The sequence below is a fragment of the Acomys russatus genome, chromosome 8, assembly GCF_903995435.1.
Source record: "Acomys russatus chromosome 8, mAcoRus1.1, whole genome shotgun sequence".
Lineage (NCBI taxonomy): Eukaryota > Metazoa > Chordata > Mammalia > Rodentia > Muridae > Acomys > Acomys russatus.
The window spans coordinates 77,119,402-77,141,434 of record NC_067144.1 but is presented as its reverse complement, the minus strand read 5'-3'; the positions used below and the strand labels follow the sequence as shown (position 1 = coordinate 77,141,434).

Genomic DNA, 22,033 nt, shown 5'->3' with positions numbered 1-22,033 from the left:
TGTTTACAAGAAATTAAAAAGGTTGTGATTACAAATTTCTTATTTTTTAGATTATTAGGTATTAAATGGTCCATTGGTGCTATAGACTTGTGCTAGCTAGATATTCCAATGGTCAAGGTGATGAACAGTCATCAAATATGATTTATAAAAAGGTGGAAATAATAATGAAAAATTATCAGGTCTGTTATATATATTCATAATCTTTTACTAAAAATGTTAAGTAGTCTGTTTCTCTGACCTGCTTGTTATCATTCTGTGATAAAGTATCATCACAATTATGAATATAGCCTGGAAAATCAGTCATACTTTGCTTAATGGCTCATCAATATTGTCTTGCTCCTCACCTGTTAAATGGAGACAATATATATGTTGAAAAGATTAGTCTACAACACTATTACATTTTATTATTCTTTGTGTGAAGAAAAGCCTATCAACACATATTGACTGAAGCTTGGGAAATTAATTTCTAATCTGGTAGAATTTCGTAGAAGACATGAGTTAAATTTTTGTACATTTCTTATACTCATTTCTAGCCCCAAGGCAGAATACATGAATTATGAAATATTTTTTTATTTTATTCATAAAATTTCTTTCTGGCTTCAAATACAATGTCATTTTGATGATTATCTTTTTGATACTTGCCTCAGATGCTGAACTTTAGAAACATTTTCTTGTTGATGGGAATAGCTCTTCATCTACATAATTTCTTAATGGCATCTTTCATCTGAGCATTTCTCAAGGTGTAGATTAAAGGATTTAACAAGGGAGTTATCATAGTGTAGAAGACAGCAACTGCTTTATCAATAGGCAAAGTGGCTGATGGTCTCATGTACACAAAAATGCATGGCACAAAAAACAAGACAACCACTGTTATGTGGGAGACACAGGTGGAGAGGGCTTTGCGCCTCCCCTCTGCACTGTGGTTTCTTAGTGAACGTAGGATGATCACATAGGAGATCAACAGAAGGAGGAAGTTTAACAGACAAATAAAACCACTGTTGGCAGCAACAAAGAGCCCAAGAATGTGAGTATCAGTGCAGGCAAGATTGAGCAAAGGGTTCAGATCACACATAAAGTGATCTATGACATTAGGACCACAGAAAGGTAATCTGAAGATGAACAGGATCTGTATGGTTGCATGAAAAAATCCTCCTACCCATACCACTGCTATCAGCAGACCACATACTCTTCTGCTCATGATGGTTGTATAGTGTAAGGGTTTGCAGATGGCCACATAGCGGTCATAGGCCATCACAGTAAGCAGGATGCCCTCAGCTCCTCCAAAGAAATGCTCCCCAAAGACCTGGGTCATGCATCCATTAAATAGGATGGTCTTTTTTTCATGAAGTGAATCTGTAATCAATTTAGGAGTGTTGACAGAGGAATAACAGGCATCAATGAAAGAGAGATAAGCTAAGAAAAAGTACATAGGTGATCCCAATGACGTACTGGCAGTTATAGTGACCACAATGAGCACATTGCCTACCATGGAGATGATGTAGATGACTAAAAATACAGCAAATACAATTTTCTGCATGCTTGGGTTTCCGGTGAGCCCCAGGAGAACAAACTCTGTCACGTTGTTCCTAATTTCCATGTAGTTTGTGTGTTACTCAATTACATTATCTGAAAAAATATTATTGTACACTTGGTCAGATCTTGAAGATTACTCAAATTGTTTTTCAGATTGTTATTCCACAAGGTAGGAAGTCATTTGTGCACACTTCATCATTTGGGATGGCTAAGAGTATAATTAAAAATAATTGATTTGACACATAGAACCAGTTAAAATTTCAAAGGTACACTGAAGAGGAATGTAAGGTCTACAGAGACAAAGCTATGGAATTTGTCTTTTGTCCCTCCCCCCTTTTTTTTAAAGGCCAGCATTTTATTGGTTCCTTGAGACGTTTAAAAAAAAAAAAACAGTATATTTGTATCACATTCGCACTTCTTGAAATCTTTCCAGACCCTGTCTTCTCTGCACATCCAACTCTGTTTCCATTAAAGACACACCTAACCCTTTCCTCTAGAAAAGGCAGGCAGGGCCAGGCAATTGAGAACAGGAACAGGGGAATGAAGTGCAAGTGTGCATGTGTGCAAAGTCGGCTTGGATGAAGTGACATGGTGGCCAGAGAACTCCAGTGAGTAGGGCATTTATAACACTCGACCTGAGGCGTATGCAGGCATTGGTTATGAAAATGTAAAAGAGTTTTTAATAGTTATTGTCTAGATCCAAATTAGCTGAATATTTGTTAAAGTACACACCTTTTAGTGAATAATACCCTGTGCAAGTCACAGGGGAAAAGATTTTGCACTTATGGTTTAATTTATCACTCATAACAATCCACATGGTTGGTTGTATTTCATTTGATTTTCAGATGAAGCAATGTAATTATGCCATCACCACAATAATAATCATATGAATTTTAGAAATGAAAAGTTATAACAATAGTAATCTGATTTCAATCTTTTTGGATAGCAGGGTTTTAAGTACATTACAAATATTTGATATTTAAATAAAATATATAATATAATTTTGTATAATTTTACATATCAGATAATAAATGTATAAAGAAGCTTAGTATCACATCTGAAAGCAAGCAGCTAGTAAAAGTCATAGCTCAATTAGGTCATGTTATATTTGTTAATCACTCTTCCTCAAAATTCTAAACTTAAGTTCTATATTATAATAAGCAAATAATCTTGAGAAAGTAATATTCTTTTAATATAGATAGAAGTTCATGGAGAAATTTTATTACCATGCATGTTCATACACATTTTAATTCCCAAACATTTGGAAGACATGATATTCATTAGAGGCTCTTTCATATTGGTCTCTCTGAAACTCTGTTTTTTACTTCCTCAAAGCCCCTTCCAAAATCTTGTCTTCTCATTCTTTGGTGAAATGCTTGGTATTTTTTATCACAGTACACAGTATATTAGATTCAGAATTGTAAGTATATTTGTTTATAGTCTTTATTTTTACCTAGCTATGTTTCTTGGCACTATGAATCCTGCTTCCTAATGTAAAAGGTAAAAATAACATCACGGTTTCACAAATTGTTAAAGAAATTAATTGAAAATACACATCACAATGCTCTGGAAACATATGGCATTTCCCTTTATTTTTTAATCAAATCTACATTCCTATAAGATGAAAAAAAATCATTGACAGGCGCTAACGAGTCAACAGTGCAGTAGATTAAAGAAGAATCACTTCCAAAGTTACTTTTACAGAAGACACAGAAACTCATCCAGAGCAGCCAATCCCAGGAGGGCTTGTTTTTGTTCTTAAAACTTTCTTATTCACTATATTACTATTCATATTTATACCTCTGTGTGTAGGAAACATATTTAAATGGTTTCTTATTTACCATGATTAGTCTTGACTAATATGGAAGTATTTCATAGCAAAAACATGCTAGGAAGCTACATCCTACAAAATATTTAATCTTGCTATACCTCAAGTTCCCATCTGCCAAACTAGATTAATCATATTGACCACTGATATTTTGAAGAATTGAATGAAAATGGAAGGTGCTATTACTATATTTAAGGAGTCCAACCATAATTTTTACCAATGGAAAGTGGACATATTTAATAAGATTAACATGATTGAAACACTTACCTTAGTCATTTTAGTAGTTAGAAGGTGATCCTTATTCTGTTTAGGAAAATTGGGAGAAAATACCATCTAAAATCAAACTCATTTTGGAGTTGTTTCATTTTTAGAGATGTGACATTTTGACAAAGAACCTATTCAGAAAATTCAATATTAAATAAACAGTTATTAAATATTATACTTATTAAATATGTTAATATTTTTGTAGATCAGTTTTAAAAAGTATAGCTGTGTAATACAAAGTAAAGTATTCTTAAAAGTAAAAATTATTTCATCTAGCCTAGTGTCTAAAACATTTCCACAAAAGCTTGGATTTTTTACTCCAAATGGATTTACTTGTAACACTATAAAGAAGTGGTTCTTGCATGTGGTTCTGGTCCTATTGAGTAAGAAACCAAAATCTGCAGGAAGCGTATGCTTCCATATGAGCCACCTCACCCACTGTCAATGCTCTCAAGTGGCAACAAAACATTTCCTCCGTACACCACATGGGTAATCACAGAGGTTCCAGAAAGTTTCAGGGGCATTGCTCTTTCTCTCTCAGGAATTAATTATCTGCTTTGACAGAAAGAGATTTAAAAAAAATTATTACTGTTTTTCTTAAATTATGTATTCTGGAAATACATTTGAACGGGACCTATTCTTGAATGGAGAATTTATATTCCCTATACTTAGAACAAGAGTCTTCCAGTGAGCCTGGGTCATTAAGAAAGTGGATAACAAAGTGCCATAAATCCAGTGTAGATTTGTGATGCATTTTTCTCTGCTGATTTATGTTCTGAGTTGTTTTCTATTTATTATTACATCTTGTGTGAAAACTCCTGTTTACTTTAAATCTTGAAGAGTGAGGGTGTAAGTGTTTTTTGATTTTGATGGACATTGAGTATCCATGCTTCCTTTTTCCTCTTTTCTAACAATATATTCTATATATTAACTATCTGTTATATGTATATCTGGTAAATACTTTTTTCCATTCTGAAGATTGCCTTTTTACAAAGTGACTATATCCTTTGCTGTAAAGAAGCTTTCTGGTTTTATGTAGTCCCATCTGTCAATAGTTGGTCTTCATGTCTGTGCTATTGGGGTCCTGTTAAGAAAGTCTTTTCTTGTGTCTATAAGCTCAAGCCTATTCCATACACTCTCCTTTATAAAAGTCATGATGTCAGGTCTTATGTCAAGGTCTTTGATCCATTTGGAGTTTGAGTTTTTTCTGAGTGAGATATTAGAACCTAGTTTTATTATTATATATGTAGCTATCCAGTTCAAGATGCTAACTCTTTTACAATGCTTTTTTTTGTGTGTGTGTGTCTTTGTCAAAGATCAGTTGACTGTAAGAGGGTGGGTTTAAATATGGGTTCTTAATTCTACTTCATGATGAATGATCCTATTTTTATGCCAGTATCATGCTATTTTTATTATTATAGTTTTGTAATGTAGCTTGACATCTGAGATGGTTGACCTCCAGCAACTTTTTTGTTGTTCAGTATTATTTTGGTTATTCTGGGTCATTTGTATTTCTGCATTAAACTGAAAATTGTAATCTCAATTTCTGTGAAGAGCTGTGTTAAATGTTTTTGAGACAGGTCATCATGGAACTTGCTTTCTAACCAGGCTAGCTCTAAACTCAGAGATTCATTTGCCTATGTCTTTTGAGTGTTAGGTTAAAAGGTGTGTGTGCTACTACTGTTTCTCTCTGGGGTACAATTTTAACTTTTATTTTTATTCTTTTCTATTATTGAAAATAGTTTTCCCCATACAATACAAATGGCCAACACAAAATGAACACAAGGGAATAATTAGGGGTTCTTTGTTTCATGTTTTCTCAGGGAACAGTTTTTGGTAACTAAAAGGCCCTTTGTTTATATATTATGGCTTCTAGTTTTATGTTTTTTTTTTTAATTTTTAATTTTTAATTTGTTCCCTTTATACCCCACTGGAAGCTCCCTCCCTCATTGCCTCCCAATCTTACCCTCTCTCCCTCAAACCTTCTCCCTTGCTTCCGTAGTCCTCAGAAAGGGAAGCCCTGCTCCCCTAACATCTGACCTCAGCCTGTCAAGTTTCATCTGCACTGCCTGTATCCTCTTCTGTGGCCTGGCAAGGTCTATCTGGCAGGGGGAAGTGATCGACATGCGGGGGCCATGTTAGATGTAGTCCCTATTCCCCATATTTTGGGACCCACAAGGAGACTGTGATGCCTATCTACTACATCTGAGCAGAGGGTCTAGGTCCTTACCATGCATGGTCCTTGGTTGGTGCATCAGTCTCTGTAGCACCTCCCTTCTATGCCTGAATTTGTTGGCTACATTGACCTTCTTGTGGAGCTCCTGACCCCTCCATGTTCCTCTATTCCCCAAATCTTCCATAAGACTCCCTGTACTCCACCCCAGAATTTGGCTATGTGTCTCAGCACCTGCTTGGATCTCCTGCTGGGTGGAGTCTTTCAGAGGATCTCTATGGTAGGCTTCTTTCCTGTTCCAATTCTTCACCTGCTTTCTGTGTCTATTCTGTTTGTCATTCTGAATGAGAATTAAGCATTCTACTTAGGGTCTTCATTGTTATTGAGTTTCTTTAGCTCTGTGTATTATTGTGTGGTTATCTTGTATTATTTGGCTAATATCTGCTTAAGAGTGAGTATATTCCATGTGTGTCTTTCTGGGTCTGGGTTACCTTACTCAGGATGATCTTTTCTAGTTCCATCTGTTTGCCTGCAAACTCAAGATTTCCTTGTTTCTAATGGCTGAGTAGTATTCCATTGTGTAAATGTACCGCAGTTTCTTTATCCATTCTTCGTTTGAGGGGCATCTCAGTTGTTTCCAGATTCTGGGTGTTATGAATAAGGCTTCTATGAACACAGTTGAGCAAATGTCCTTGTTGTATGGTGGAACATCTTTTGGGTATATGCCCAGGAGTGGTATGGCTGGGTCTTGAGGTAGAACTACCCTAATTTTCTGAGAAAGCACCAGATTAAAGTGGTTGTACAAGTTTGCACTCCCACCAGCAATGGGGGAGTGTTCTCTTTTCCTCACATCTTCTCTGGTATGTGCTGTCACTTGAGTTTTAGATCTTAGCCATTGTAATAGGTGTCAGATGGAAACTCGGAGTCATTTTGATTTGCATTTCCCTAATGACTACTTTTATTTCCTTAGAAGATGGTTTTGTGTTTTAATGGGATTTCTGTGTTGGCTTATTTCTATATGAATTTTTATGTCCCTTTTTTCATTTTCTAAGGTTTCCCAGAAGGAAAACTCAAACCCAAAGAGGCTAACTACACCCAGAAAAACACAGGAAATAAACAACTCCAAAGCTGCAAAACCAAAAGAAAAGAAACACACACACTCTCTAGTACCACCACAGTAAAAAATGGAACTAACATCCACTGATCATTAATATCTCTTAACATCGATGGCCTCAACTTCCTAATAAAAAAACACAGGCTAACAGAATGAATGCAAAAGAAGGACCCAACATTCTGCTTTATACCCAAAACGCACCTCAGCAACAAAGATAGTCATTATCTCAGAGTAAAGGGCTAGAAAAAGGTATTCCAAGGAAATGGACCCTAAAATAAAGCTGGAGTAGCTATTCTAGTATCTAATATAATAGGCTTACAACAAAAACTAATCAAAAGAGATAGATAAAGACACATCATACTCATCAAAGGAAAAATACAAGATTACATCTCAATCCTGAACATCTATGCCCCAAATGCAGGAACACACACATTCATATTCAAATATTATTAAAGCTTCAATCACATATTGAACTGTTGGAGGTTGGTCTGATGTGTTTTGAAGCTAATTACTGCTTGCTGTCTCTGCCTCACCTGTGCCTTGCCTAAGAGCCTAATCTCTTTGGCCAATAAAAGGCCATCACATCTGGGCAGGGAAAATGGGATAGGCATGGCTAAGGTTCTAGGACTTGGAGAGACGGGGAGAATCTTGTGAGAGAGAGACCCAAGGAGAGGAGAGGAAGAAGAAGGCTGCACCATCATGGGTTAAGTGGAGGAGAAGCACATGGCAGGTGTGGATGGAAGATTTGGCACAGATGATGACAATTAGTAAGTATTTGGAATTATGGATGGGAGGTAGCTTGATAGAAATTATTATAAACAGATTGCATGGGAAGTAGTTTAGGGGATTAATATCTGCCTTGCCCCAAGTTAACTAAGGCTATTTTAAAATATAACAGGTGTCTGTGTCTTGCTTGATTGCTAGAGGGATAGAAAATACCACCATAATAATAATTATAGGCCTAATAATAAACATTATTAGGCTATATTGGTAAATTAACCACAACATCGAATGTCACACATTAATCCTAGGAGACTTCAACAGCCCACTTTTCTCAATAAACAGATCAATGAGACAGAAACTAAATGCAGAAATAATCAAAGTAATAAACATCATGAATCAAATGAAATTAAGAGATAGCTATAGAACACTTCACCCCAATGCAAAAGAATTCACCTTCTTCTCAGTGTCTCATGGAACCTTCTCTAAAATTGACCATATACTTGATCACAAAGCAAACCTCATTCTCCTACTTAAACCACAAAAGACCTAACAAAGAAAGAGAATTTCAGACCAATTTCATTCATAGACATTGATGCAAAAAATACTCAATAAAATGTTAGCAAACAGAACACAGAACACATCAAATACATCATTCAACATGTTTAAGGAGGCTTTATCCCAGGGATGCAGGCATGGTTCAACATATGAAAATTCATCAATATAATCTACCATATAAACAAACTGAATGAAAAAAAATCACACGATCATATTATTAGATGCAGAAAAAAAGCCTTTGACAAAGTCCAATACCATTTCATGAAAAATGTTTTGGAAAGATCAGGGATACAAGGCACATATCTAAACACAATAAAGGCAATATACAGCAAGCTGGCAGCCTACATCAAATTAAATGGAGAGAAACTTAAAGCAATTCCACTAAAATAAGAGACAAGACAAGGCTGACCATTCTCTCCATATCTCTTCATTATAGGACTTGAAGTCCCAGCTAAAGCAACAAGAAAACTAAAGGAGATCATGGGGACACAAATTGGAAAAAGAGAAGTCAAAGTATCACTATTTACAGATGATATAATAGTATATGTAAGTGACTCCAAATATTCTACCAGAGAACTTATAAACCAGATAAACACTTGATGCAAAGTGTCTGTATATAAAATGAACTAAAATATTAGTAGCCCTACATATACAAACAATAAACAGGCTGAGAAAGAAAGTAGAGAAGCAACACTCTTTACAATACCAACAAATAATATAAAATATCTTGGTGTAACTCCAAGCAAGCAAAAGATCCATATAGCAAGAACTTCAAGTCTCTAAAGAAAGAAATTGAAGAAGATATCAGAATATGGAGAGATCTCCCATGTTCATGGATTGGTAGAATTAACACAGTAAACAAGGCCATCTTACCAAAAGCAATCTACAGATTCAGTGTATTCCCATCAAAATTCCAAAACAATTCATTACAGATCTTGGGAAAAAACCCTCAATTTCATATGCAAAAAAATATCCCAGAATATCCAAAACAATCATGTACTTCTGGAGGTACCATCATCCCTGAGTTTAAGCTGTACTACAGAACAATAATAATAAAAACTGCATGGTATTGACATAGTAACAGATGAGTTGATCAATGGAATTTAATTGAAGAATGAGAAATAAATTCATATACCTACAGATACCTGATTTTTGACATAGAAGCTAAGACCTTTCAATGAAAAAAAAAAGAGGGAAGGAGAGAAAGAGAGAGAGAGAGAGAGAGAGAGAGAGAGAGAGAGAGAGAGAGAGAGAGAAAGAGAGAAAATCTTCAACAAATGGTACTGGTCTAACTGCATTTAGTAGAATGCAAATAGATCTATATTTATCACCCTCACAAAACTCAAGTCCAAAGGGGTCAAAGACCTCAATATAAAACCAGATACATTAACTCTAATAGAAGAAAAAGCAGGGAATAACTTTGAACTCATTGGCACAGGAGTCAACTTGCTGAATAGAACACCAACAGCTCAGGCTCTAAGATCTACAATTAATAAATGGGACCTCTTGAAACTGAAAAGTTTCTGCAAGGCAAATGACATCGTCAACAGGAAAAAATGGCAGCCTACATGTAGTGGATGTAAACAAGTTTGTGTTTTGATCCCAAGTGTGGGAGGTGAAACACACTTGTTGGAGGGTGTGTGGTGTTTGTCTGCTGGAGACAGAGTTGTGAGAGGACACATGGTGTTTGCCTACTAGGAGAGGCACTGCCTTTTGTAGGACATCATCTTTGCCAACTGATAAACATCCTAGTATAGACTCTGAGAGGTTTGGTTTTTTAGTTTTGAAATTGCTTCCCATCACGTGGCTGTTCATTGCTCTTCTTTGAGATATTCCCAGAGAGAAATGGGGCAGAGAGCACTTCAAGGTTCTGGGTTCTGACCGCTGCAGTTGCAATCACCTTTGCTGAATTGCTGGTTTGCTGTTTCACAAGTCTGCTGGAATCCTGACAAGAAGAGTGGAATTGCTCCAAGGAACTGAGTCTAAAAATGCCTACTTCTTCTGTTCCCATTAACCTCTTTTCTGTCCTATCTAGGGTAGGTGGGTTGGAATGGAGGCATAATCATTAAAGAGCCCCAAATAAAATAGGTTTGGAAAATTCAAAGTCTATTCCTATAGGATGAGTAAAGATTTTCACCAACCCTACATCCAACAGAAGACAGAGGGCTAATATACAATATATATATAAAGAACCAAATAAATTAGACACCAACAAACCAAATAACTCAATTAAAAATCGGGTAGAGAGCTAAAGAGATAATTCTCAACAGAGGACTCTCTAATGGCCTAAACCACTTAAGAACAGGTTGAATGTTCTTAGCCACTAGGGAAATGCAAATCAAAACAAATATGATATCCCATTTTATACCCTTCAGAATGGCTAAGATTAAAAACTCAAGTGACAGCACATGGTGGCAAGGTTGTAGAGAAAGGGGAATACTAATCCATTGCTGTTGAGAGTGCAAACTTGTACAACCACTTTGGAAATCAGTCTGGAAATTTCCCAGAAAATTAGGAACAATTCTACCTCAATACCCAGCTATACCACCACTCCTGGTCCTATACCCCAAGGATGCTCCACTACACAACAAGGACACTTGCTTACCTATGCTAATAGCATATTTATTTATAATAGCCAGAAAATGGAAACAATCTTCACGTCTTTCAACTGAAGGATGAATAAAGAAAACATGGTACATTTACACAAATATATAATAACCAGCAATTTAAAACAAGGACATCATTAAATTAACAGGAAAATGGATAGAACTGGAAAATATCATCCTGAGTGAGGTAACCCAAACAAAGAAAAACACACATGGTGTGTACTCACTTATAAGTGGACATTAGCCAGAAAGTACAGGACAACCATGCTACAGCCCACAGTTCCAAAGAGGCTTGGAAACAAGGAGGGTCAAAAGGAAGATGCTTGAATCTCACTCAGAAGGGAAATAAAATAGTCATTAGAGATGGATGAATGGAGGGAACTGGGTAGGAGAGAGGATGCAGAGGAGAACCTACATAGGAATCAGAAGAAGGGAGAATGTGGGAGAGAGGGCCAGTGAGAGAATGGAAACTGGAGCTGGGGTATCTCTGGGACTTGCCAGAGACCTGGGATTGGGAGGCCACAGGAAACCTACAGGGATCATCATAGATGAGACCTCGAGATGTGGAGCACATGACATCTGAAGTGACCAATTCCTGCAGCCAGACAGAATTTCCAGTTGAGAGATAAGGATACCAAGCCACCAGCTAAAGCTTCATCCCAAAATTTGTCCTGTCTATAAGATGTGCAGATGGACAAAGATGAAATCTCCTTTCCTCTCCATCTTCATATTCTCTCCAACCCTCCAGATATAGCCCATGTCCCAAATCAAGTGCCCCACCCTAGTCTTGACACCCATTACTGTGCCACAACTTAGAGGCTTCTTATAGTACCTACTCTACTTGTAACACCCACATACCCCTCCTGAACTGTAGCTACACTCTCCACACAGGCCGACTTCCGAATACCTTCTACAGAGTCTATCATGATAAATTTCTCTGACCTCCGTGTCTAGAACTTATTCCCAACCATCCAGATATAACCTTGGTCCCATACCCAGCATTCCAGCCTACTCTGGCCTCCCATTCTGGGGCCAAAATTGATCTCTAGGCTTCCTCTGGGACATTCCTTACCTATTCTCCAACCCAAAAGCCCCTCCTACACCACATCCTACCTACAAACCCAGAAAGATCTATCCCCACATTCCAGGCTAAGAACAGGAAACATACCTGTAAACCTACCCAGTCCTTTCTGTCTACAACTTTATTCTACCCAATACATTTCTAAGCTGCAGGTGCAACCTGTCCACACATCCTCTCTCTGTCCTTACCTATTCTGACCATATCAGACTAAGAAGTAACCAAAAAAATACACATACTCAGATCTTATATCCTAAATACTAATAGTATGAAAGATCAAGACAGAATATTATCTTCAAATATTTGACTATAAGAATTTCCTAGATGAACCCCAGGGCACAGAATACTAAAGAATAACCATAAACATCATAAAAGAATTAAAGGAGTTTAAAGAAGACAACAAACAAACAAACAAACAACAGGTCAATGAAATCAAGGAAGAGCTCTTAAGAAGAATAAATGTCTGAGTGATGCCCAAGAAAATACAAATATAAGGTCAATGGAAATGACAACAAGGCAGAAAATTGAGAACAGAATTTAGTAAGGAAATTAAAAGACTGAAAAATACTCAAACTGAAATGAAACAGAGGTAAAAACACCAACATCTCAATTAGAAAATTTAATGAAAAATATTACAAGTAAAAAAATTAAGCAGAAGATAGAATAGCTGGACTTGAAGACAAAGTAGAAGATCTAGACTAAATAAGCAAAGAATAAAACATTTAAAGCATGCAGAAAAGGATAATAACTTCTCTGTAAATTTGGGATATGATGAAAAAAACCAAACCTCTGAATTATTGGCATAGGGACATAGAGAAATCCAAATAGACAATACCAGAAAAGAAAATTCCCATGGCATATCATAGTTAAAATACTATGTAATCAGAGGGAAAAAAGAATATTGAAAGCTGCAAGGGAAAAAACCACAATCACATATATAAGAAAACTTATCTGAGTAACAACTGTATTCTCGGTGGAAACTTTGAAAGCTATAAAAAGATGAACAAATGCATTCTAAATCCTAAAAGATTACAATGACCAGACTAGAGTGATGTATCCAGCCAAACTATCTTCAATAACCGAAAGAGAACGAAAAGTTTTCCATCACATAAACAGCCTAAAAAATTTATATTAGGCAAACTAAACCTAAAGAAAAGACAGGAAGAAACATTTCTGGCTGAAGAAATTAATGCATATAGCAGAGAGACTGTGCAAAGAAACACAAACCTTAATTATTAAATAAAAAATACTACTGAGAACATAAACAATATTGCCATAAATCAACATATGGTGACAACAATTATCACACATATTTTAATAATAACTTTCAATATGATTGGTCTCATCCCTGACTAAGTGGATCAAGAAACAAAGATAGGACTCAAGATACACTCAAGTGTCACATGTGTATATTTCATAGAAATATGTGTGTTTATTTGTAAACCACAAAACAACAAAGGAATTACAAGTTCGGAGGAAACATTGGTAAAAGGAGAAAAATGGCTATTATGAATAAGGCTGCTATGAACATAGTTAAGCAAATGTCCTTGTTGCATGGTGGAGCATCTTTTGAGTATATTCCAGGAGTGGTATAGATAGGTCTTTTTTTTTTTTAAATCAATACACTTTAGTTTTTTATTTTAAATATATATTTTATTAATTTATTCATATTATATCTAAATTGTTAGCCCATGCCTTGTATCCTACCATTCCTCCCTCCCACCCATTTTCCCCTCACTCCCCTCCCCTATGACTGCGACTGAGGGGGACCTCCTCCCCCTATATATGCTCACAGGGTATCAAGTCTCTTCTTGGTATCCTGCTGTCCTTCCTCTGAGTGCCACCAGGCCTCTCCATCCAGGGCACGTGGTCAAATATGGGGCACCAGAGTTTGTGCCAAAGTCAATCCTCACTCTCCCACTCAACTGTAGGGAATGTCCTGTCCATTGGCTAGATCTGGGTAGGGGTTTTAAGTTTACTGCACATGTTGTCCTTGGCTGGGCCCAGATCTGCCCATCATAATGTTCTTCTTGTAGGTTTCTAGGACCTTCTGGATCCTTCTATTTCCCCTCTCACCTAGAGTCCCAATAGGAAGTCTTCCCCTCTGTCCCACTTTCCTGGTAAGTGAAGACTTTCATGGGACATGCCCCTTGGGCTAGTGTCCAGATATAAGTGAGTATATATCATTTGACTCTTTCTGCTTCTGGGTTAACTCACTCATTATGATCATTTCCAGTTCAATCCATTTGTCCACAAAGTTTTGGAATTCCTTGTTTTTAATCGCTGAGTAGTATTCCATAGTGTAAATGTACTACAATTTCTTTATCCATTCTTCTACTGAGGGACAGTTAGGCTGTTTCCATGATCTGGCTATTATGAATAAGGTGGCTATGAACATGGTTGAGCAACTCTTCTTGTTGTATGCTGGAGCATCTTCTGGGTATATTCCAAGGAGTGGAATAGTTGGGTCTTGAGGAAGCCCTATTCCCAGTTTTCTGAGATAGCACCAGATAAATTTCCAAAGTGGCTGTACTAGTTTGCATTCCCATCAGCACTGAAGGAGTGTTCCTCTCTCCCCACATCCTCACCAGCATTAGCCATTCTGATGGGTATAAGATGGAATCTCAGAGTTGTTTTGATTTGCATTTCTCTAATGACTAAGGAGGTTGAGCATTTCTTTAAGTGTTTCTCAGCCATTTGATAGTCCTCTGTTGAGAATTCTCTGTTTAGTTCCAAGCCCCATTTCTCAATTGGGTTATTTGGTTTGGTGGTGTTTAGCTTCTTGAGTTCTTTATATATTTTGAATATTAGACCTTTGTCAGATGTAGGGTTGATGAAGATCTTTTCCCAGTCTGTAGGCTGTTTTCCAATATCATGTCCTCTTTTTTTGATAAGCTCTCTCACTGAAGCTGAAAGTCCCTGTTTACTTGACTATTTAGCATGATTGGTTCTTTGATCCTCTGGTCCCTGCCTTACCAGTGCTTAAGTTGCAGAATCATGAGCTTATGCCCAGATTAAAATGTTTTCTTTCATTTTTGAGATTTTAATACCATCACATTTTTCCCCTTTCCTTTCCTTTTCTTCTCCAAGCCCTCCCAAATACTTCTTGTTCCCTGTTTGTTGGGAAACCCTGCTGCTAAGGTTGCAGTCTGTGTGACAGGAAATTCCTGAGCTAGGCATAAAATGGAGGATTCCCTTTGTGGACTTTGTGGGCGAAGCTTCCCTTTCTCTTCCCAGAAGGATCCCAAACGTTCACATACTCTACCTGAGGAATTCATGTAGGCCTTAGGAAAATTACAGGTGCAACTCTCTTTCCCTTGATAAGAACCCATTCAGCAAGCACCTGGGATTCCTGGAATGCCTCCCCATGCAAATGAGACATCCCAGTACCTTAGCCCTTCAGCCAATGATTTCTACCCACCCTGGAATGCCTACCCCCTTGCCAAAGTTCATATAACCCTTGTTCACCCCAAATAAAATTGATCTGCCTCCCTGAAGCTCACCCTGGAGTATTGTCCTTCATGTCCATACTTGTGTGGCTTCTGAACTCCCTGTCTATCGCCCCTGCTCCATTTGCCTTTACGGACCTATATTAGCCAATGATCTTTGGGGGCAGGGAGGGTCACATCTATTTTTCACTAGTTATTGTTACATATATTAATGTATATACATTATATATTCTCAAATACATAAATGCAACTTGCTAGGTCTGTGTAATGTACTTTATATATGTTTTCAGGGATGACCATTTGGTATTGGACAATTGAGTATGTAAGCAACCACCTGACTCTGTTCATAATGCTTTGGCTCCTATTGCTGTTTTTTTTTTTTCCTTGGGTTGTCCAATTTTGTGCTAATATGCTTTCACAACATAATGTTTTTCCTACTCTCTTATTATTTAGATTACTATTTGTAATTTTTTTTCTTATTCTTAGAATGGGTGCTAAGCTAAGTCAAGGAAGACTTGGATTTTCCCTTATTTATCATTAAAGTAGCAATAAATGTCTCTGTTTCTGATAGATTCTTGGGCTTGGAGTAATTGTTGATTAATACATGAAAGACATAAAAACTAGAATGTATTCATCCTCTCTCTCTCTCTCTCTCTCTCTCTCTCTCTCTCTCTCTCTCTCTCTCGTGTGTGTGTGTGTGTGTGTGTGTGTGTATTTATGCTTGGAGCTGTATGTGCCCATTATTTTTCCATTGCTGTGACAAAATGCCATGGCCAAGGGCAAATTGTGGAAGAAATAGTTTAATTTCATTTATGATTCCTGAGGATAAGAGCCCATTATGATGGGAAGATACGGACTCAAGTGCAGATAAAGGTGTAGGAACAGGAAACTGAGAACTCAAATCTTCAACTGAAAGGGAAGCAGAGAGAACAAACTGGAAGTAGGGCAGAGCTCTGACTTCTTAAGCCCACCCCAGCGATGCATTTAATCTAGCAAGGCTGCATCCCTTTCCTAAGCTGCCACAGGAGACATAAATATATTTCATTTTTAATTGACATAGAGTAATTACACATATTTTGGGGGTACATTATGACACGTTAATACTTGTATATGATGTATAATATCATGTCAGTCTATCTATCACCTCAGCTACACATTGTGTGTTTGTGTTTGGATCATTTCATTAAACTTTACTGGCTATTTTGGAAAATTCAATTAATTGTCATTAACTTTCATCACCTAAATGATGTGAAAGAACATGAGGAGTTATACCTGCAATTCAGCTTTATCCTGTGTCCATTACCCACCTTCCTCTGTAGCTCCCTCCCTCAAACCATCTCCAGGAATAGGCACACTTTAAAAAATAGCTTTTAATAATACAATGTTACTCAAATGTAAAGTGATTAAAATAGAGAATGTTATTCTTCAGACAATGAAATCTTTCTGAGGGCAGAGAGAATAGTAAGGCCAAATTGTTGTTCATATGTTAAGATTCTGTGTTTATCTAATCTTTATATTGTGAACAGCTCACAGAGTATAGAGAACAATAGTCTTGAAAATCAGTCATGTTGCGGTCACTGTTTCATCATTAACAGTGTCTCTGGTTTGGGTACTTTCCCCTCTGTTGGTCCCTTAAAATGGGAAGAATATCACTACTACCATTTGGATTGTCAGAGAGAGTAGATGTCACCATTAACATGTGTTATTTGTTCCCTTCTTACTACTTGGTAACAATATGAATACATAGACAAGGACGAGTGACTGAAAAAAGTCTAATTTTGTAGAATTTCCCAAATATGCAAGGAATGGATGTTTTCTTTTCATATACCCATTTCTACTCTTTAGTGAAGTATTTGCAAATAAACTGCACAACCACTTTTCTTCTTATCCAATATATGTGCCTTGCTAAAATTATAGAAAGTACCTGTTTTATTTTTTGATTCAGTTTAATTCACTCTGTGCCCCAGGTATTTTCATTTATTACTTGAAAGAACTTTAGTGCTACCCAATTTCTTAATGGCATCTTTCATCTGAGCATTTCTCAAGGTGTAGATTAAGGGGTTTAACATGGGAGTTATCATAGTGTAGAAGACAGCAACTGCTTTATCAATTGGTAAGGTAGCTACAGGTCTCATATACACAAATATGCAAGGCACAAAGAATAAGATAACCACTGTGATGTGTGAAATACAGGTAGACAGAGCTTTGCGCCTTCCTTCTGCACTATGGTTCTTTAGGGAACGCAGAATGGCCACATAGGAGACCAACAGAAGAAGGAAATTTAGCAAACAAATGAAGCCACTGTTGGCAGCAACAAAGAGCCCATGAGTGTGAGTATCGGTGCAGACAAGGTTGAGCAAAGGATTAAGATCACACATAAAGTGATCTATGACATTAGGGCCACAGAAGGGTAATTTGAAAATGAACAGGATCTGTATGGTGGCATGGAGAAAGCCTCCTAACCATGACACTGCAATTAGCAGGCTACATAGTGGTCGGCTCATGATGGTTGCATAATGAAGTGGTTTGCAGATGGCCACATAGCGGTCATAGGCCATTACTGTCAGCAGGATGATCTCAGTACCTCCAAACAAATGTTCCCCAAAGATTTGAGTCATGCATTCATTGAATAGAATTATCTTCTTCTCAGAGAGTGAATCTACTATCAGCTTAGGGGTACTAACAGAGGAATAGCAGGCATCAATAAAAGACAGATAAGCCAGAAAAAAGTACATGGGTGACTCTAATAATGATGTAGAAGTTATGGTGATGACAATGAGCACATTTCCTGCTATGGAAATGATGTAGATAAGAAAAAACACAACAAATATAATTTTCTGCATCTTTGGGTTCTCTGTGAGCCCCAGGAGGATAAACTCTGTCACATTGTTTTGGTTCTCCATTTAATTCATCTGATGAGTGCTTATCAACCTGAAAATAAATAATGCAACCATGAATCTATTAAAATCCCCCAACTTAATAACTTTCAAACCTATGTATTCTGTTTATCTATGAATTTTCATGAGACTTTTGAGTTCCGAGAAAGATTCTGATTTTTTCCAATTGCTTCTCAGATGACAACTGTCTTAAGAGCATCAATATGAGGAGTTTTATAAGTATACAGGACAGAAGACAACCAAATATGCTACTTGTAGTAAATTCTATGGTAGTGGAAGCTAAGTTTTAACAATGAGGTAAATGAGGTGTACAAAGGTCATGAGTGAAAATCCAAATTATTTTATCTATGTCCATATGAAGTAAGGAAACTTTGTAGGTATATGACTATGAATGAGAAAGTAAAGAGGACACTTACAAAGGGAGGATATTGTGTCCTAACACAGTAAAGTTGTATATGTGACTTGACTGAGCACCAGAATGGAAGCTAGAGACAGGAGTTCAGGCCCTATTTAGAGTAGGTGACATAGGTGTTCTAAGGTGTAATTGCTGGGGATGTAAAGGATTAAAGGGCTGTGGGGGAAGGTGAAGAGCAGGGGCAGAGGAGTGAGGGAGAAGAGGGGAGGAGATCCAGCAAAACACATTTTTGCTTGAAAATGATATAAGGAAGGATGACACTTTGCATTCTAATAAAAATGTGAACATTAAAAATCATAACACTTATGAAATCTAATAACTCCACATAAAATTGTATGCTTTCCCGTGGTTGAGTTTTTATAAGGCATGACACTCAGTTTCCTGTGCACATCTTCCTTCCTTAACATTTATAGGGAATTGTGTGGCTGACATTGTTCTATCCATTTTTCAAGTAAAGAAAGAATCATGAAGATCAAACAGTAGTTGGCTCAGCAACAAGAACTGCGTTACTAAAATGACTGCTCTTCTAGTGTGTTCTGAGTTTGCAGATATTCTCCAATTTAATTCTCATTATCTCTTGTGAGATGGTCACAATAACTGTTTTTACATTATTTAAAATACTAGAAAACAGAATCACAGAAACTAGCAATTTAATTCAAAATCAAGGAACTAATAAAAAGCAGTCAAGTTTGCATTTCAGGTTTTTTGAAAAAAAAAAGATTTATTATTTTACTTTAATCTCTTAAATCATACTCTATTTTGTTATAATAAGCAAAATTTCATTATTTTTATTTAATCTTTTTATTATGACCAAAATAACACAATTATTTTCATACTGTTTTAGAGTTAAATTGATAAGGAGCATATTGGCCAATGTATACAATGTCATCTTTTCACTTTCAAGTGTTAAGAAAACTGTGGCATTACATTTAATAATGGAGCTTTTGTATTTGTCCTCTTTAATGGTCCAACTTATTCCTTCTTTAATGTAATTTCAAAATGAAGGCTTCAACATTGTGCTTCAGAATATTGCAAACCCTCCAGCAGTAGCTATAAGGATATTGACTTTAGAACCCAAACTCCAGATTAGAATCTTGGTTCTTCTACATTCAATGTCTTAATAAAGTGAAAATATTCTGAGACATTTTACAGATTATCATGAGAATTAGTGCAAGGATTATATAGGACAATATTATAGAGAAATATGTAAGTACCTGGCAAGTATCTGGTAAGCAAGGAAAATCATTACCAATATTACTCTTTAGGATACCATGAAATCATGTGATCCATAGCTGTAATGCCAAGAAAGACTTTCTCTGTGCATGGAACAAACATTAGAAAATTTATGTCACCTAATATTTGTATTTGCATTTTTTGTGCATATGAAATGTACTGAAACTTCCTTTAATAATTTGTTTGGATTTTTTTCAGGAGGTATCTCATGGCAAATACATGGTGTTTGGCTTCAGAAAGTTGTGTTCTTTAAAAATCTTTAAAAATTTAAATTTCAATAGTAAAATCATGTGAGTGAAGCCTACATATTACAGACTTAAGGTGAGGATACAGTAATATATAAATATATTTGAAAAGCATTGAAAATAATTATCATCATACACGGAAAGTAAGAATCTTTTATAATTATCAATACTACTATAAAACTTACCTTAGTAATCTTACATGTTTCTGATGATACCTGGGATTGTTCAGACACAATGTCATCATCACCCCAACCTTCTATTAGAATAACCAATGGTAATGTGAAACATATGCCACACTTAGAAAAAGAATCACTTAGAAAATTTGATATGAACTTAAGAATTGAGTCTTTGTGAAGTCAGATCTTCTCTTCTAGCCTAAAGCTTCAAAAATGTTACAGAAAATTTGATATTTGAATTTTAATAGAATTATATAGAGAAATGATATTCCATGTAAAGCTGTTGTTCTTGTAGAGCAGAAGGTAGAAAGCAGAGAAGAAACAAACCTAGACACATCATTCTACTCATGATAAATCCTGACTTGTAGTTATTAACAGCAGAAGCTGTTTTCACCATGGACTGTACAGGTATTTATAGAGGGCCCCACAAAGGTGCAGAGGCGTTGTCCTGTAGCTAGCTGTTGGCTTTTCTTCTGGGACTAATTATCTCTTTTGATGGAAAGGATTTGTCTTGGAAGCCGATATTCTGGAGAGATTTTATTGTCAGAAAAAAACCTTTGTGGAGTGGGGAGTTGTATTCTCTGAATTGGAATGAAAGCCGGTGACATTATTTTCCTTACATTCTCTCAGGCTAAGAAATCCAAGTGCCATATTGATATCAAGGAGCCAAAACTTCAAGGTGGAAAACTGTGCTTTAATATTTTTTGTTGAGCCATGCCACAGAATACTTAATTTAATATTTAATATTAAATATGAAAATTTCTCTGAAAATTTACTTTTCCTTGCTAAAGCAATGAGGGCTTTAATAGGAACTTTTAAGCTCCATTTCTTCAAATCTAGGTTTTCTTCTTAACCACCTTTTGATATATTTTATAAAAATAATATAAAGATTTACTAATTATTGTTCTTTTGTATGTATATGTATATTGTATATGTTATACAATATAACATAACAATATCATGCTTAACTTCTTTTTTATAGTAGGAAAAATAAATCTATGTCAAGTATGTAATATAGAATCACCAAGTACACTCACTTGGCTGTACATTGACTCTTCAGAATCCATCTGTCTTAAGTCCTTGGCAATCACCTTTTTATTCTTGATTTCTACGACATCAGCTGTTTTTTGTTCCCATATATATATATGAGATTATACAGTATTTGCATTTAATATGGTTTCTTTCACATAGAATAATGCCTTCCAGGTCCATCAGCATTGCCTCAAATGGCAATGTTTCCTTCACTTTAAAGATGGAATGGCATTACGTTATATATATGTAATCTTCTCTCAATTTTTCTCTGTGTTATTCTTTATTCATTTACACTTTGATTAACAATTAGACTTGATGGTATATCTCATCTCTTTTGTATTATAGTGTTGGAAAAATCATTTTACTGATAGTTAAGCATGTTGGACACTTTTTCCTAATATTTATTTCTATTTATAATTATTTTTGACACGTATTGATTAGGTAACTTTTGTCTTTCATTTTTGCATTTTTGTATATTCTAGATATAAATTCTTTGATACATAGTTTGCTGTAGGCTGTGCTCATGGTTTCTGCTGCTTTTCAGAGCATTTTTGTATTTTGCAATCACGTTAGCCAATCCTTGAAATTATTTCATGTGCTATTAGAATCATTTTCAAAAGTTTTTATATGTCTATATCATAAAGTATTTTTCCCTACAGCTTCAAAGTTTCTGGTCTTACACTAACATCTTTGATGTAGTAAAATTTTATAA

At 36.1% G+C, this 22,033-nt stretch overlaps 2 protein-coding genes across 2 annotated transcripts; both read right to left on the bottom strand.

Moving 5' to 3' along the window:
• Positions 1–691: 691 nt before the first annotated feature.
• Positions 692–1,597, bottom strand: LOC127193187 (olfactory receptor 4C46). The gene has a single exon (XM_051150512.1). The coding sequence runs from the start codon at positions 1,595–1,597 to the stop codon at positions 692–694; it is 906 nt and encodes a 301-aa protein (XP_051006469.1).
• A 15,699-nt stretch (positions 1,598–17,296) lies between these two features.
• LOC127193186 (olfactory receptor 4C46-like) lies at positions 17,297–18,226 on the bottom strand. The gene has a single exon (XM_051150511.1). The coding sequence runs from the start codon at positions 18,224–18,226 to the stop codon at positions 17,297–17,299; it is 930 nt and encodes a 309-aa protein (XP_051006468.1).
• Positions 18,227–22,033: the final 3,807 nt, after the last annotated feature.

What these genes read in the sequence shown, in the direction of transcription:
- LOC127193187 (XM_051150512.1), bottom strand. Translation starts at nt 1,597, where the DNA reads ATGGAAATTAGGAACAACGTGACAGAGTTTGTTCTCCTGGGGCTCACC.
- LOC127193186 (XM_051150511.1), bottom strand. Translation starts at nt 18,226, where the DNA reads ATGGAGAACCAAAACAATGTGACAGAGTTTATCCTCCTGGGGCTCACA.